This window comes from Hydra vulgaris, chromosome 12 (genome assembly GCF_038396675.1).
Source record: "Hydra vulgaris chromosome 12, alternate assembly HydraT2T_AEP".
NCBI classification, from domain to species: Eukaryota; Metazoa; Cnidaria; class Hydrozoa; order Anthoathecata; family Hydridae; genus Hydra; species Hydra vulgaris.
In genome coordinates, this window is record NC_088931.1 from 4,978,830 (window position 1) to 4,997,973 (window position 19,144).

The window sequence follows — 19,144 nt, forward strand, 5'->3', positions numbered from 1 at the left end:
AGGAAAAAAAATTTAAATTTTTTATTTATAAATAAAAAATTTCCGTTAAAAAATCCGTTTTATATTAAAATTTTTGTAATTAAAATCTTTAAACTAAAATTTAATTACTAATATAAAAAATGGTACCGTAAAGTTCAGTCACTTAAACTTAGAACATTTATTTATCATAATTATCACGCATAATTATGCGTGATAAATAAATGTTCAAAGCTTAAGCGACCGAACTTTATGGTACCATTTTTTATATCAATTAAATTTTAATATGCAATGTGGTTTTTAAAAATGAACATTTCAATCACAGTGTTATTTAAGTACAGTGCAGTCTCGCCTTGTTTACTACTCAAACCTCTCTCTCTATTTAAAGTCTCAGATTATGTTATTGTTAAAATGTAATGATGGTGATAAAATAAAAATGCCCAATCGTTTTCTGTAACTGGTATACATTTGGACGGGCATTCGTATAACCTAGCTTTCAACTTGTCATAATATGGTTTGAATTTAAAAATGAAACTATAAAAATCCGTCTAACCCATACAAGAGTGGAACTTTGGATACTTAACTCTCCCACACAAAAAACTTTAGTAAAACTTTAGGTGCTGTACATACGGTAATGGTTCATAGCATCTATGACGAGCCTTGGCGAGAAGAAATGTTATATAAACAGACTTGTGTTGCTAAATATAGTAAATATTAGTTAAATGTTTTTATTCAATAGGGTTACTCAAACCGTTAGCCTTCAAATTAGGATAGCAGTAACGGGCTCTGAACTTTCAAGCGTCCTAAATTAAAAATGAGTTGTTTTTCGATTTTAAAGGTTAGTGAACTCCTGTTGCAATAAAAATTTACAACTTTACCTAAAGTTATTTTTCAGGCAAAATTGTTTAAGGGTAATTTAATTTTTCCCGTAAAGCGAATACAAAAATTAAATATTTGAATACCCAAGATGTATATAAAGCAGTAAAATAAGGCGGCAAAAAACCATGGTTTAAATGATATCAAAATTATATAAACAATTATATCAATACAAAATCACAATAATTATACGGTAACTCAGTATTTGTTTGTGAACCATCATGGCGGCTTATTTACAATTTATTTTTAGTTAAAACTAGTGCGGCCAGATCGGAACACCGAATACCACTAATGACTTACTAGAAAACTCATTAATAAACAACTTTCATTAACCGACTTAATGGCTTATGCTGATTAGTGTCCACTAAGCGTGCGCTAAAATGCTCAAACGGATATTCGCTGCTTACTGCTTAAAATCAGTAAGAATTCAGAAGCTTTAGGTTTTCTAAACTTAGTTGATAACTTTTAACCGAAAATACGTCATATAATATACGTAATATTAAGCGCTTATTACAAGTCGAGTCATATAGAGAGCTTTAATTGTTAAATTTAGTGTTAATCAATTAGGATTTAAATTGAATAATTAAAATTCTCTATTTAGCACAACATTATGTTTAGAAACTTTTTAATCCTCTAGCATAGTTTAGCAACAATGTCTGCTAAACGTAGACTCTCCAGATTAGATTTAAAAAATGTCTGTTAAACATTAGACCCTCTAGTATAGATATAAAAATGTCTGCTAAACATTAGTTATAATTGATCTCGAAACATCTTTTTTTCGATCAGTTAAATGCTTTTCTAATATATCACTGTATAGTTCATAGCCCATCAGACGATAAGCTAATGGTAGCAAATGAAGAACGATGCGATTCAATGATTCGTCACCGTGTGAAAACAAGTTTACACCTAATTCGTAGCCCATACCATAATCACATTCGTCATTTGCAAATTGAACCAGAGTAATGATTTCTTGAAGTTCATCGAAAGCCTCATTCTTTGAATCATCATTTTCTGCATTAGTAATCTTTTGAAGCAACTTTTTTAATTCCTCTATATGCAAAAGATGAAAACAAGAACATGTTTGCAAATATATATAATATATAACATAGATACATAACATAGATACATAACATATCTATGTTATTATGTGTATAACATATACATAACATAGCGTATGCTTTTGTGCTCTTATTCATTATTATTATTAAATACTTTTTATTTAAAAAATTATTTTAAAAATCTGGCAAACTTTTTTACTGGCAAAGGTGTTTTAAGGTATACAATTTGTATACCTTAAAACACCTTTTTTTAAATATATTTTTTGGTGTTAGGCTAAAGAATACTTTTAGATATATTAGTTTATTTCTATAAACTATTATATATTATTTTTATTAGATAAAATATTCATATATTATTTATATTAGATAAACTATTTACATATTATTTATATTAGATAAACTATTTACATATTATTTATATTAGATAAACTATTTACATATTATTTATATTAGATAAACTATTCATATATTGTTGAATGCAGTAACGTAGTGGTAGAGCAATTTGTAAGCAAGAAGTATGAAAATCAAACCATGTTCCTTGAAGTACTAGACTTAACTTGATCCTCTGTGCAGAAGTCTTGCTTATCAAAGTTTTCCTTTTGGGAGTAATTGAGTTGAGGGAGAGTTATAGTACCCCTCAAACCTTGAGATTTTAAGATGGTAGATTTTAAGATGGTAGATTTTAAAATGATTTTAGACATCTTATTTCAAAATCTGTATCTAATTTTAAAATTAAAATTTAATTTTACTTCTTTTGAGATGCAGATATGGGTGGTTAAGCGCCAAACCAGCCTGTACAACAAAGTTGAAAAAATTAGTTTATATTAAAAAATGATTTATCTAGTGTTTCTTTGCAAACACCAAAATACTATAATTAAAATTTTTAAGTGCACTGAACTGCAATTACTTTTAATTTTTTTGGTTTAGTGGCTTTTGTTAAAGACTTTCAAACTTTACGTCAAATTATCTCATTTCAACATATTCGTTGTATTGGCTGGTGTGATGCAAACTCATCCATATGTTTTCCAAAATAATAATCATCGAATATACAAAAATCTTGGATCCTCAAAAAAAAAAAGTTGCTAAATTGAGCTAAAAATATATAGAAATTATATAGTAAACTATTTTAAAGAATTTTTTTTTTACAAAACTTCTATTTCTTATTTTAAAAAAAAGATATTTAGCTTTACCAGTTAGAAAGTTAGAATGAGGTATAATTCAATAAAATATATTAGTTTTTGTGTTAAACTTTAGGCAAAGATGATGGATTTAAGAAAAAGTTGGTACCTTTGTATTGGAAATATTATTTAAACAATTATTAACAAATAAATTTAAAATATAATAAAAATTATAATAGAAAAATATGTTTAATGTGATATATTAGAATAAATATGTATAATATAATAGAAAAAAAAAAGTTCAAATAAAAATATATACAATTTGATATATAAAATTAGAACTAATTTTTAATATATATTAATATTAAAAATTCGAGGTTTTACATTTACAGGAGGAAAAAAAAATTAGTTTTATGTTTTGTTTTGGAATATAATTAAACAATTTAATTAAAAACAATATAATTAAAAACAATTTAACATATATAATTAATCAATTATATATATTAAAAACAATTTAATTAAAAACAATATAATTAAAAATTAGTTTAATAAATAAAAACAAAATCTCATTAAAAATTTTTTTTTTTTAAAAAAAAGCAACTTTTTTTTTAATATTACTGATTGTGGGCTTAAACATTTGAATAGCACGACTCTGTGTGAGGCTTTAACTTGCTGTTTAAATGTTTGCTCTTAGTAAACAAATAGTTTACTAAGTGAAAATATCTAAAAATCTCATCCAAAAATTCTGATTCTTTTAAAGTTATTTTAAAACAATAGTAACACATTAAAATACAAAATGTATTTTAATTAATGAAAAGAATAAAAGATGAAAGATCTTATTATAGTTTTTAACTTTATAATAGTATATAACTAAACTACTATTTAACATTTTATTCTTTTTTTTTAAAAAAAGCAATAAAAAGAGTTTTAACAACAACAACAAAAATTTACATATTATATTTAATATATTAAAAATTATACTTACTTTCTGAACACGGAAGTTCTCTGTAACCAACGCCATTTTTGTCAACTGGAATCACAAGACCAATTTTATTAAGACAAATAGCTTTAACTTTTTTCTTTCTTTCATTGATTTTTTGACTAGTTGCAGCCAATGAATAACCATGATCTTTAGCAAATAATTCCAATTGTTTTATGAACACATTTACAGACTTAGTTAGTCTTGTTTCTTTAGATAAAAGTTTTTTTGAATAACCACTATGTATAAAAATATAATTTTTGTTTAATGTTAAAAATAGTGAAAAAAGTAACACTATAGTGTTTTGATTATTTTAAAAGTACATCAGTTCAAGTATCTTCAGTTACTTTACAAAAAAATTTTTGAAACATTTTTTTCTAAGAACTTATTAAAACTTACTAAACAGCTGCAAATATATTATCGCCGCAAATTGATAGATTACCATTCATTTTTGATTGATTTGAAACTAAAATCTGAGGAACATCGTCAGGAGCATCTCTATTAAAGTCATTAACAAGGAAGTCTATAAACATTGATAACTACAGCCAAATAAAAAAATTGTAAAATAGTTAAAAGCCAATATTATAATTTATCATTTTATAATAACCATAAAAATTCCTCACCTAAAATATCCTATATGAAAACCATTATCATCCTTGGAGTAAAGTAAAGTGATTATTTCAGGCAGATCATAATAAAATCTTCCATGCATATATAGTTCAACTTTAGTCAGCTCTGTTTCTTTTTTTATTTTTTCAGTTAAAACATCATATGGACCAGTGAATGCTAAGCCCACAGCATCTATATCATTTTCTGAAATTAAAATTAGCATTGTCTTGTTTTAATATATTAATTATTAAACATTTTAATATATTAAATTTATTTACTTTAAAATTTGCAAACTTGGTAATGTTATTAAAAAAACCATTTTTGGAGGAACAAAAAACTGAAAAAATTTTAACCAAAAAATTATATTTGGATTAAACTCTTGAAACCGAAGAATTGCTTCTTAATTTTGTTGAGAAACTTAATTTTGTTAATTTTGTTGAGAAACAACAGTTAAACTTTCTCTCTGAAAGTTTAACTGTTGTTAACTTAATTAATTGAACTATTTTTTCATTTTGTTTGTTTTACAATACTATATGAATGAATAAATAAAACAATCAAAAAATTTTATATCGCGATTAATATAATGCTAAGAGAATAAATGAAATAAGCGATAAATTTTTTTGACAGTATTAATATAATATTCACCAATGAAATAGTATCATACGTGAAATTTTATTGAAAAAATTTTATAAAATGTTTCCACACATTAGAGAAAAGCTTACTTTTATGTAAATATTTAGTTAGTATGTGCTTTCATATGTTCTTCAATTATTTAAATAATTTTCACAAATAAAAAAAAACATTAAACATCCATTATGTAAAAAAATATGTAAAAAAATGTTAAAATATATATATATATATATATATATATATATATATATATATATATATATATATATATATATATATATATATATATATATATATATATATATATATATATATATGTATATAAATGTAATAAAATAAAAATTCAGTGGGTTGCATAAATATAGTCACTACTTTGTTTGTGTGAAATTTTTTTTTTTTTTTTACAATTATCTTTGAAACTAACTAATTAATACAATTATTAATTAGTTAGTTTCAAATTCTTAATTAATTGATTCTCTATCGATTGGTATATAATTGGAACTTGTTAGGTTAACCAGTCTTGAGTAATTATTAATTTAATTAGAACATACCTGCATTTCTAATGTAGTAAAAATATAGAGTCAACTAAAATTTAATAACTTAAGTTGAAATATCTCAACGAAATGTTATCAGAGCAATCAAAAATTTGGTGGTTGATTTCTTTCGAACTTCATAAATGTTCTTGCGAAAATAAAATCAAATTATCATTTTTATATCTTTTCGCATATGTAATTATTTGGTAAAGTAAAAAGATAAAAATGGTCAGAAAAGCTGTTTCAGACAAGGTACAATGGCAAATTGTAGGTCTGCTAAAAAATAAAAATAAAAGCCAACAAGAAATAGCTCCAATGTGCAATGTTTTGTTTAAATGTGTACAAACAACATTGAAAAACCACGAGCTACATGATGTCAAAGATTTACCAAGGCTTGGTAGGCCTTTAAAGCTAACTTCAAGATACCAAATTTATCTCTATCGAAAGGTTAGACAAGACCCTAAAATTTCTTACCGCGAACTTGCTGAAGGGTTTACAAATATGCCTGGTAACGTTAGTATTAGTAGATGGACTATACGAAGATGCCTAAATAAGAAAGGCTTAGATTGCTATGTTGCTGCTCAAAAACCACTTTTGCGTGTCTCAGATTGCCTAAAAAGATTAAAGTGGCGTAGAGAAAGACTTCACTGGTCTGTAGAAAACTGGGCCAAAGTCATTTTCAGTGATGAATCCAATTTTGAGGTGATAATTCGCAAGTCAAGATTAATCATCAAGAGGCTGGCTGGTGAAAAGTTCAAAGAGCGTTTATGTGCACCAAGGATACAAGGTGGAGAAGGATAAGTTGGAATATGGGGATGCTTCTCCCATAAAGGAACAAGGTCAAACAACATTTATAATGGCAGAATTAACCAGTACAACTACAAACAAACCCTCGAAAGTAAACTTTTACCAACAGCCCTAGCTTTTTATGGAAGACGACAATGGATTTTTCAGCACGATGGCGCTACGGCTCACACTGCAATCTCGGTTAAAGAGTGGCTTGATTGGAAAACATTACGGCCGTGCATTGGCCAGTTCGTTCTCCAGATCTCAATCCCATCGAGAACATTTGGGCTTGGATAGACAAGAGATTCGTCAAAGAGAGCATAGCCATTGTTGCACAATTACAGCAGGCATAAGAAAAGCTTTGGAAAGAATTTCCAAGAGAATTATGCATCTGACTAGTTGAATCCATGCCAAGATATGTTTGTGCATGTGTGAAAATTTGTGGAGCGCATACAAAATACTAAAATGCACCCTGACTATATTTTTGCTCTGTTTTTTTTTTTTTTTTTTTTTAACAGTTGTATAAAATCTTAAATTTTTTTTTTGAAAAAACTTTTTTTCTTATTTTGTTTATAAAACCATTATTAATAAAATTTGAAACAATTTTAATTATTAACTTTTTTGTTTGCATTAAATTTAAAAAAACATGAAAAAAAATCCTATTAAAAATCAACTGACTCTATATTTATGCAACCCACTGTATGTTTGAAAATAATTTTTGTTATACAAATTAATGTATAAAAATATAAAAAATGCATTAAAAAAAAATGCTATTTAAAAACAAAATCATAGAAATTTTAAAAATTAAAACAACCTGGATTTTGCTGTGTAAAGTAATAGAAATCGTAAAAATCGTCAGGGAATTTAACACCCCACTTTGCAAGGAAATTTTCAGCAAACTCATGTTTAAATCGATTTTCTATGTAAAAATAAATAATAATAAATTATTTAATATGCATAATTTTATAAAACAATACTAGTACAAGAGTCTAAATTGAGTAAAAAATTTAGCAAATACAGTTACCAGCTGTAAGTGAAATCTGAAAAAAGTGAAAAATACATTTTTATAAGAATATTTTCATTTTATAATTTTCACAGAAAAAATAAAAAAATCATTTTTTTGAATTTTCTCTAGAAAAATAGTAATTTTTAAATAGATAGTAGTTTTTAAAGAATTATTGCTCAACCTATTTCCATTTCTTTTAGCAGTTTTGTGATGATTTGTTACAAGGGGAGGGGTACCCGACTTTGTGGCACAACAATTTTTTATCTAAATAATATAAGCAATACATTATTTAGATAAAAAAAATGTTGTTATGAATATGGGAATTGCAAGAATTGCTAAATAAATATATGACAAGAATTTTTAAATTGTGAGAGCAGCTAGTAAATAACAAAAACTTCGAATGGCATTAATTGTCATTTGATGGCATTATTTGTCATCCGAAGCAAAAAATCAATTCAAATAAACAAAACTTTGAATATCTGATGGCTTCTGATGGCATTATTTGTCCTCAGAAGCAAAAAATCAATTCAAATAAACAAACTTTGAATAAGAGGTCATCAATAAATTACATCACCCAATTTTCAACCTTTTTGAACCCTCCCCCCTCTCATCACAACATTGTAACTCTTTAGTAACAAGTTCCATACAAGTAATCAAAAAATCACCAACTTAACGCCCCCCCCCTCTCCTCCATGCCTAGAGCATGACATAATTTAACTAAAAGATTATTTACATTTAATGTAAAAATTATTATATTAAATAAAGTAAAGATTATTATATTAAATAAAGAAAGTAAAATGGTCTATTAGCTGGTTAAGGAAAATCCATACCAAAGGAAAATTGCTTTAAATAGGCAGAACCTGTTGTAAAAAATTTAATTTCAATTTGATTTTAAAATTCCAATAAAAAATTTTTTCTTCTTCTCATTAACAATTTTTTTATCATCAAATTAAAAAAATGGATTGAGACGTTTTATACAAAGAATTATAGGAAGGATATGTAAAAGCTTATTCTAAGTCAAAACAAAACTGCCAAAAAGAAATAAATATAATAGAGTGAAATTAAAAGTAATGAAAAACAAAATTCTTTTTCTGAAAAAGTCCAATAATTGTTAAACACACATTCAACAAAAGCAATGAAAATCAAAGGAAAGTTGTTGGATAACTGGTCTTCTGCTTCAACAAAATCCTTAATTTCTCATGAAAGCAAATCAAATTTTGTTGAAATTGATAAATCAAAAACATTGTTCTATGTACCCCTTATGAAATTGAATTAGTAGCAAAACCAAGTGACCCAATCAAGTACTGCAGATTTAATCATGTGATGTGCTTAAAACAGAGAGAAAAGTTCAAGATTCCATAAAACAAGAAATTACCATGATACATGGAAATTTGATTAAGTTGACGAAGAGAAAAGAATGCGGACAGTTAAGATCTGCGCAAGAAAAAGAGCTTATAGAAAAAGAAAAAAAAAATTAAAAAGAACTAGAAAAGAATCTTAAGAAGAAAGAATATTCAATGTTAAGAAGCTGGAAGTTCAGAAGTAATAAGAGGGAAATTTTAAAAAAGTTATGAGAATTAATCAAAGGATCCATTCGGAACTCCGCCTTGTCGGATTTTTTTCGGTTTTTTCGGAGTTCGAGAGAAATCGAGAAACCTTGATGAAACTTTGATGAGGTTTTTAGAAAATATCAATTTTTACTTATAAAATAATTAAATTCTTATTTTATTTCTACTTTTACATTAGTTCATGTTGTTTTCAAAATATAAGTGTTCTTTTTATTCAATACCAACACTAATTTACATCACAAAGCAATTAGTAATGCACAGTGGGCCTAGTGGTGGTGGTTGAAAAAACCTCAAAAAAAAAGCCTATTCTATTCAAAACCATATAACAAAACATTCTCATACTTTTCCATTGTACTATTTCCAAAACTCTTTTGAGTATAATAGTATCTTTTTAATAATAGAAGTTTTTAAATCAACAAAAATCAGTTGTGGTATAACAAAATGTAATGCATAATAAAATATCTTTTTTTATCAAAAAAGCAAGAATTTTTTAATTTTTAAGCAAATATTAGTTAATGTATTTTAACTATTTAATAGCTTACCTTAACAAAAAAAATTTTAAGTCAAGATCATTATTTATAATATATACAAAAACTGGTCGAGGTAACAACGAGGTAAGTTTTAAACATATAATACATTTTTTTTTTACAATAATGTCGTATATCGTATGATCAAGATAACTTTGTTCACCATAAGTCTAATATTCGGCCCACTGTGCATTGTGGCGAAATTATGCAATAAAATGTTATCACTGATAACAAATATATTATAATTAATATAAAAAATATATAATAATTATTGTTTCATTACACTTAGCTATTAGAATAAATAACTTAATTAATAACTTAAAATGTGATAACTTATCACAATTAAAATAAAATTAAGAACAAATATCTATCAAAAACAAAAACCCACCTGCGTATAATAATATTTCCAAAAAGTGCATATTATGAATACAAAAAAAAAAATTTGAAATAGTTATTCATGCAAACCAAGAATGTCTTAAAGTAAGCCCTCAACTCAATACTCCCTCATCTTACAACCCAATACCCTCTGAGTTTTTAGTGTCTTATTAGTTTTTTCTTATTAATTCTTTTCAGTCTTGTTCTGATTGTTTTTAAAGAGATTAAGCCATGCATAGTTTATAGTTAAGCTTTTTCTAATGCAAGGTTCAGATATGCAGAAAAATTTTGTTATACCATTGATAAATTAAACACTCACCAAAATTAAGTTTCCTCACTTTATCATCCTAATAAAGAAAATTTTCAAATAGGTTAAAAAAAGAAATAAAATTATTACAAATTAAAACTTTTTTTAAAATGCTGAAGTAAATATCCTAAAATTTAAAAATCATATAATGTAAACTAATGTTATCTTTATCAGTTAAAAACTGGGATTTTTCACAAAAAAAAATTGATTAGGAAGTAATGTTACTATAACTTTAAAAAGGAATAATAGTTATAAATAAGAGTTATTGTAGATTATATTTAATATAACTTAATGCCTTAACAATAAATCAAAACTTTTTGAACTATAGCTTATTTATTAAACATTTCATTAAAAAAATATAATAGCATTATAGATAAAAAAAATTATTTGTTTATTATTAAAACAATGAGTGTTGCGTTTACTTTATAAAAAGTCTAGAAAATAGATCTTTACGTTTAAAATCAGCAACTTAAACTTTACAAAATTAAATTCAATTAAAATTACTCGAGATTTTAAGATAGAGTAAACACACAACTGCATATAAACCAATTTATTTATAAATATTTTGTGTCAACAAATTTTTTTATCATTATTTTATGTATGTTGTCTCAACAAGAGTAAACTATTTCAAACATTTGAATAAAATATGGCAAAAGCATTATGAATATCATAAGAAAAACCATAAGTAAAAATTTTTGGCAGCACTGATAATGAAACCTTAAATATTTAAAACTTAAATCAAGTATTTTTTGTTTGATTAATGAAAATGTAAGTAATAACTATAATATTTTCAGTTTATAATAAGATCCATAATGTCAATGACACAGACGCTTACCTCTTCTGTTAATAAATATAACTTAATAGACAATAATATAATTTTTTGTTTTTAATATTTATGGCTCCATATCTGGGTGGTTTTCCTTAATGTAATTTTCTTATTTAAATTTCAACTTATGGAAAGTGATTTTTTACAATTAGTTGCTAATACTGAGCTATTTATAGTTTTTGGCATTCAGGAGTTTTAAAAATATAAAAAAGATTATGGGCTACTAATAGGGAAAAAATCAAGACTTATAGGTCAGAAGAACAATCGATTTTTGAACCCGGAGTCCTTTGGTATAATGATGGCAAGGACTCCAGGACTCCGGGCTTAAAAGCAATAAGTTTCAAGTAATTAAATATAATAAATAATTTTCTTATAGCAGATCATTAATCAACCAACATGTTTAGAGCTTCTGGACTTCCTGAAAAAATAAAGAGGTATTCCATGAGAAAGTGGGACAGGCATGTAACCCACCATCTCAGAATTTCTTCATACTTTGTAAAAATGGTCACCTATATAACATAGACTACCTTGCAAAACTTTAGCACTGATATCAAATGGGTTTTAGAAATATTCTTACTTTAAAATCAGCTCAATTTTTTAACTAATCATGTGATTAAGCTGAAAACTAGCATAAGTATATTTTTTAGGACAAGGAATCAGAATATGATATTTGTTTTTAATCAAAATATTTAGAAGTTTATCAATATCGGGATTGTACTTCACCTAAAGATATTTTTCAAATTTTAACAAAGGCGAAAAGAAGGTTTGGTAAACATGGTAGCATCAATTTTTTGTCAATATTTTTTTGTATTTAATGAAATAGATATTTTAATGAGTGTTTTGGTGCAAAATTTAGAGGTGGATTTTTTGAAAATTTTTGTAAAAAGATATGAGTAATATGTGAAAAAAATGAGTATTACAGGTCTATGTTCATAATTTTTATTTAAATTAATCGACATTGACAATTTTCATTAGTCATCAAATATTATACAAAAGAAAACCTTTTAACCTATTATTTAAAGAAACTTTAATTCAAATAAATATTTCTTTTTTAATAAATTTTTGCTTTCTAATTATGACATATTATGTCATCTTTCACTAAAACAAAAGAAACTCTCAATATTAAAACGCTAAGACTTAGTATTAGTCTGATATTTTACCAGCTGTTGTTTGTTCTCCATAGTTAATCATTAAATTAATAAAAAAATTATAAAATCAAAGTTAAAAAAAATAAATATATAACATCATATTTAAAAATACTTATGATAAAAGTTTTTTCCATTTTTAATAAATGTGTATTTTGTGTTTATTTATAGCTAAATAACAAATTGAAAAAAATAAAATGAACAAGATTTTGTGTACAGTTGTTATTTTATCAAATGATCAATGTCATAAAATGGTGTACACTAAATCAATTGGATTGAAAGATTTATCAAGCTATTCAGAGAGAAATAGAAATTTATTATTATGGAGATCTGGGCTATCAATATTAAACGTTAATGTTAAAATCTGTTTACATTATAAGCAAATTTTACTTAACTCCAAAAAAATTGGATCGCATAACACTAATATAAAAGGTAAGTTTATATGTTTTTAACTTATTGTGCTGTCTTTTTACAAAAAATACACTATCAATTAGTTTGAAAAAATTTATTCTTTGAATTTCATTTTTTTTTTTTTTTTTTTTTTTTGTTATTTCACCTCCCCAAGGCCCAGAAGGCCACCACAGATGAGAAGGCTACTTAATTGTGGTTATAACCCTCTCTCAACTCTATAACGCCGAAACACGAACCTTGACGAACAAGGCCGCTGCGCAGAGAAACAAGTTGAGCGCGGTACTACCAGGGACGTGGTGGGGATCGAACTCAGAACCTCTCGCTTATGAAGCGAGCGCTCTACCACTACACCACTACCGCATTTTTAACATTATTATATTATCTAAATTATTATTTCCTAATTTTGGCGAAATTTATTCATTTATAATATATTTATAGGTTTTTTTTGAGAAATTGATATTCAACTGGCAAAAGATATGAGCTCAATTGGTATTGAAACAAAACCTGGTTTTAAAATATGTCCTTCATGTCAAAAAGAAGTGGCAAAAAAATAGATGATTTTCTGAAACAAACTTTTTTTTGATGAAGTTTTAGAAATTGCACAGGAAAAAGAACTTATACACACCAGTTTTGATCAATTAGATGTATCACCAGTAAAATTTCATTGGGTTCCACAATAAGCTAAAATTTCTCTAGGGAAAAGAAAATTAATGCAAGCTTCTGATGTTATGTCAAAAAAGCTATCAGTCATCCTCAATGTAACAGACCTGAAAAATGATGTTACTGAGGAGCCCAATGTTGATCATCAGAAGAAAGCTGAAGATCTAGATAAATTAATACTTATAATGCAAGAAAAGCTGAAAACAGCAAATAAAAGACAAAAGATTCAGATTTTAACATTAGTTCCAGATTCATGTCTTTAAGGAAAGCAGCTGAAGTATTCAATATTTCAAAACTAACATTGTTAGAAATGAATCAGATATAATTGATAAGGTGGAAAGCTTCTATTGTAATGATCAGTTCAGTCTGCAGTTGCCAGGTATAAAAGATTTTGTAAGTGTATCCAAAAATAAACATATATCAAAGCGATTACATCTTTGCAACTTAAAGAAATTATTTTTTGAATTTAAACTAGAGCACTCTCAATTTAAAACATAATTTTCTAAATTTGATCAGTTAAAGCCAAAATGGTGTATTTATGCTGGTCAAAAAGGAACCCATGCTGTTTGTACATGTGCAATACATTAAAACCTAAAGCTTATGCTTAGCGCTGTTAAACAGGAAAAGAGTTACCATGAACTTATTGAGTAGATTGTTTTTTTGTGAGGGAATGCATGGTCCATATATGTAATCGTTGCCCTGGAATTCAAAATATTATAAATTATATAACTGCAAATCTATTGCAAAATGAAGGATCATTTGAAGAGAATGAAAAGTTGATGAAGATGAATTAATTAAATACAAACAGTGGAGTACAACAGATAGAGCAGAGCTTTTAAGTTACACATCTACAATAAGCGAATTCAGTGAAAGTCTTAGTGAAAAACTTGATAGCATAACATCTCACTCTTATAGTGCTAAAGCACAGAGTAAATATTTAAATACATTATACTATATCCATTATTCTATTTATCCATTCTATTATATTATATTCTATTATATTACTATTATATTATATTATACTATTCTATTATCCATTTTACTATATACATTATATCTATACCCATAAATGAAATAATTATTTTGGTTGATTTTGTAGAAAACTTTAAATTTGTCATACAAGATGAAATCCAGAGTTACAACTAGAGGCAACAGCAATGCACACTACATCCTGTAGTTTTTATAACAAAAACGATGAGGGTGCTACTAAAAGTCAACCAACATCTTTATGTTTTATATTTGATGACCTGATGACTTAACACATGATGTTAGATTTATTTATTGTATAGTAAAAAGAACTGTCTAATTTGTACAAGAAATGTTTCCCATTACCACAAAAATCCACTATTTCTCTGATAATTGTGCTGGCCAGTATAAAAATTGAAAACATTTTTAAAATTTATCCCATCATCACCTGGTACAAGAAGTTTCCACCAATTTATTCTGCAGGATGCAACAAGCATAAATGTCCAAAGAGTCTCTGAGCATGATGAATTTAATCTAATATTTAACCTTACTGGCTCAATTCAATATCTTCAAGAAATCATTGCAGGAAAATATTATATCTGCAAATATGAAATGTTTAACTGGGTTGGTTTGGTATTTCAAGTTGATGTTTGATGAAAGAAATGAAGATACCCTTGTAAAATTTATGCATCCTCATTTACCTAACACTTCATTACACTGGCCGAGTAGAGATGGTTGTTGTTGGGTTCCAAAGCCCCATATTTTAATATAAAAAACCCATTATCTTCAAGAACAGGGCGCATATACCAGGATAAACACAGATGATTTGCCTCAAATCTAACCTTAGTTAGTTAATAAGTTAACTCAATTGTATTACACCAGTTTTCTATTATAAGCAATTTATGAATTATTCAGACGCAAGTTCTGGTTTTTTATTGACTAGTTTTTTATTTAAAACTTACATTTATTTGATTATTTTGACTCCAATATATTACATTTATTATGAAGTTTTTATTTTAACTATTGTTAATGGGTTTTTTTCTTCTTCTTATAATTGAAGTTTTCAAAGTAAGCAATTTCTTAATAAGAAACATCCGAAAGTACTTTTTTATTATTTTTTTTTAATTATTTATAAAAATCCTCAAAAAACCCACCTCTCAATTTTGTACCAAAACACTCTTTAATATATCTATATTAAAAACAAAAAAAAATTCACAAAAAATTAATGTTTACTAGACCTCCTTTCTGCCTTCGTTAAAATTTCAAAAATATCTGTAGGTGAAGTACATTTCCAATATTGATAAACTTCTAAATATTTTGATTAAAAACAAATATCATATTCTGATTCCCTGTCCTAAAAAATAAATTGGTGCTAATTTTCAGCTTAATCACATGATTAGTTGCAGTAACTTGTAAAACAAAAACTATAGTAAAATCAAAATGGCTGCCGAACAAAAAATACTGTTAAAATAGCTGATTTTTAAGTAACAATATCTCCAAAACCTATTCAATATCAGTGCTAAAATTTTGCAAGGTAGTCTATGTTATATGGGTGACCATTTTTACAAAGTATGAAAGAAACCTAAGCTGATGGGTTACAAACCTCAAAAATTTGTCTTACTTCCTCATGGAATACCTCTAAAGTTATAAAGCTGGAGTCCTTTTGGGACTCTGCATCCCTGTTGTTAAGGCCCAATGATCACTCTGAACATGGTGTATTAATATATTATTTTTAATAAAATAAAAAATTAAAATAAAAAGCAGGCACCATTGAAAAATTTAACTTGAAAAAATATATACATTGAATAAAAATAAATCACTAAGTATACCGGTGTACTATTAAGATTATTTCCATTTTTTCTTTTTCTTCCTTTGCTTTTAATATTACAATTATTTGGGATATTATCTTCTTTTTTCAGGGGTTCATTTGCATTTCTTTTCTGCATTTTGTAATCAAATTTGTTTTATTTGAAATACAGCTAGTTTTAAAATATAAATATTTTAAGCACATTAATGCTATTGGTATTAGAGGCTTTTTTCATATTAACTTGACGAATAACTAAAACAAATAACTCAGAGTGGCCACATTAAATTTTTATAAGAAAAAGAGGATATTAAAGGATTCTAGAGGAGATTTTGCATTCAATTTAGAGGGATTTTTTAGCAAAACCACAAAATTTTGAATAAAAATAGAAGATTTTAAAGAAATTTTTGAAATAGGTTTAAACGCCTATATTTCCACACTTTTGGGATTTGGACAGTGGTCAATAATGCCATTTTTTATGTTAGGTGACATGGATTTGCTAAAATTAATTTTTTACAACCCAATTGCACTTCAAGTCATTAACCAGTTGTACAGACCAGGAATTTTGAGCTTTATACTACCATCACGAAATGAAAAAATAAAAAAATAAAAGTTAAGTTAATCTTTAACTTTTCTTCCAACTTTCCAAAAATTTTCTCTTTAATAAAGAGGAGATTTGATCACATTTTCAACTTTTTAGAGAATAATAGAGGATTTCAGAGGAGATTTTTGAAAAATCAGGACTTTGGAGGATTTTAGAAAAGCTGTGGTCACCCTGTAACTAAAATAATTTTTCAGTTCTAAGTTAGATATTTACAGCTTTTATTTATATTAGCCCAGTGAAACACATTTCATACGTAGGAATTAAACAAACCAAAAATTAACTTTGAAAAGCTTGCGAAATATTGAAATCTTATACTTTTATTCAAATATAATGTTAGTTATTTAAAGTATTTAACTAATTAGTTAATTAAAAAGGTTTGATTTAAATCTAACGTTAGTTTCTATAACGTAGCGAATGCTTCAATACTCTAAATACAATAAATAAAGCCATTTTAAAAAAGTGCGCCGAACTAAATATTTTAAATTTAGCGCATAAAAAAAACTGGAATACGTATTGGCCAGTGGGTACAAGACGTAAAAAAAACGTCTTTTAAACGTTTTAAAAGTTTTTTAAACGTTCAAATGACGTCTTCTTTAGGTCATATGCCCTTTGGGTATTATTTGGACTTATTAAGGAAATTAAAGAAAACTGGGGCTCTTGGAGCCTAAACTTGTGGGGGCCCTTATTTTTACATTAAATAAAGTTATTTTTGTAGGATTATATAGTAATAAAATACATATATGTAAATATTTACCAATCACACAACTCATTTCTTGATGAATATGAATATAAAGTATATGTAAAAATTTATTTTTAATTACTTTTATATGTTTCTATACTTTTATAGTTATAACAATTACAAAGGCTTATGGAGGGTATGGCAAATTAAGAAATTAACATTGTTATACAACATTTCCTAAAAATTTTTTACCTATATCTTTTTTGCGATAAAATATCAATATCTTTTTTTCGATAAAATCATTTATGAAACCATCAAAATTAATGTCAGAACAAAAATCAACTAAATTAGAAAATCTTTGTCGATGTCGGTCTCGTGTTGTTTCTCATCTACGCTATTCATATTCCATGACAGTCTTACATCTAAAGTGGCTCTACGACTATTAATGACTCAACTCAATATAGCTTTTTCTTAAATGAAAGATAATTCCATTCATGTGAAAAATCAAAATTTTTCAAAGCTATTTTATTTTAAAGAAAAGATCCTCGAAATGAAATACATGACTTTCCAAAATTAGTTAGAGAAAAAGGTTGCCGAATTAGATTATCATTTTTTAATATATATTTATTTTTATCTTTTAAGGTATATAGATTATGAAAAGAAATAGGAGAGCCTAAACTTGTGGGGGCCCCTATTTTTACATTAAATAAAGTTATTTTTGTAGGATTATATAGTAATAAAATACATATATGTAAATATTTACCAATCACACAACTCATTTCTTGATGAATATGAATATAAAGTATATGTAAAAATTTATTTTTAATTACTTTTATATGTTTCTATACTTTTATAGTTATAACAATTACAAAGGCTTATGGAGGGTATGGCAAATTAAGAAATTAACATTGTTATACAACATTTCCTAAAAATTTTTTACCTATATCTTTTTTGCGATAAAATATCAATATCTTTTTTTCGATAAAATCATTTATGAAACCATCAAAATTAATGTCAGAACAAAAATCAACTAAATTAGAAAATCTTTGTCGATGTCGGTCTCGTGTTGTTTCTCATCTACGCTATTCATATTCCATGACAGTCTTACATCTAAAGTGGCTCTACGACTATTAATGACTCAACTCAATATAGCTTTTTCTTAAATGAAAGATAATTCCATTCATGTGAAAAATCAAAATTTTTCAAAGCTATTTTATTTTAAAGAAAAGATCCTCGAAATGAAATACATGACTTTCCAAAATTAGTTAGAGAAAAAGGTTGCCGAATTAGATTATCATTTTTTAATATATATTTATTTTTATCTTTTAAGGTATATAGATTATGAAAAGAAATAGGAGATGCCTTGGTTTTACATTTACAACAAAGTATATTAAAAATATTCAGCTGATAAATATTAAGAATTTTTTAATTCAGAATTTTTTTTATAGTTTTATATAAACTATTCCACAATGGATAATCTACGGCATAAGTGATTCCTTTGATGGAGTTGAAAAATTCTTGCGATGGTTTGCGACCTATTGAAGAAAAACTGCTTCTTCTTCAGTTCTTTGTCAGTGTGTCATTGTGATTTTCAATAAGACTGATTCCTCATTCAGCTATATTATTTACGAATGCCATGTGTGTAACCAGTTCATAAAACTTCTCGAAGACTAAATCAGATGTCCACTGCGCTGGTGGTTT

General features: G+C 26.2%; 1 protein-coding gene across 1 annotated transcript; it reads right to left on the minus strand.

The window, feature by feature from the left end:
* Window positions 1–1,448: 1,448 nt before the first annotated feature.
* LOC100215547 (histone PARylation factor 1) lies at window positions 1,449–16,369 on the minus strand. Its single transcript, XM_065811294.1, has 7 exons — window positions 16,186–16,369; window positions 10,361–10,388; window positions 7,380–7,484; window positions 4,631–4,820; window positions 4,407–4,505; window positions 4,014–4,246; window positions 1,449–1,902 (listed from the first exon to the last, which is right to left on the minus strand). Exons 1-7 carry the CDS (start codon window positions 16,300–16,302, stop codon window positions 1,592–1,594), a joined length of 1,083 nt encoding a protein of 360 aa, XP_065667366.1. The 5' UTR covers window positions 16,303–16,369; the 3' UTR covers window positions 1,449–1,591.
* Between the last annotated feature and the right edge of the window lie 2,775 nt (window positions 16,370–19,144).

Excerpts from the sequence above, each read along its gene's own strand:
- LOC100215547 (XM_065811294.1), bottom strand. The coding sequence starts at position 16,302 with ATGCAGAAAAGAAATGCAAATGAACCCCTGAAAAAAGAAGATAATATC. Across the intron at positions 4,506-4,630 it reads TTTCATATAGGATATTTTAG|AGATGCTCCTGACGATGTTC; the intron begins GTGAGGAATTTT and ends TGACTTTAATAG. Across the intron at positions 4,247-4,406 it reads AATATATTTGCAGCTGTTTA|TGGTTATTCAAAAAAACTTT; the intron begins GTAAGTTTTAAT and ends TTTTATACATAG.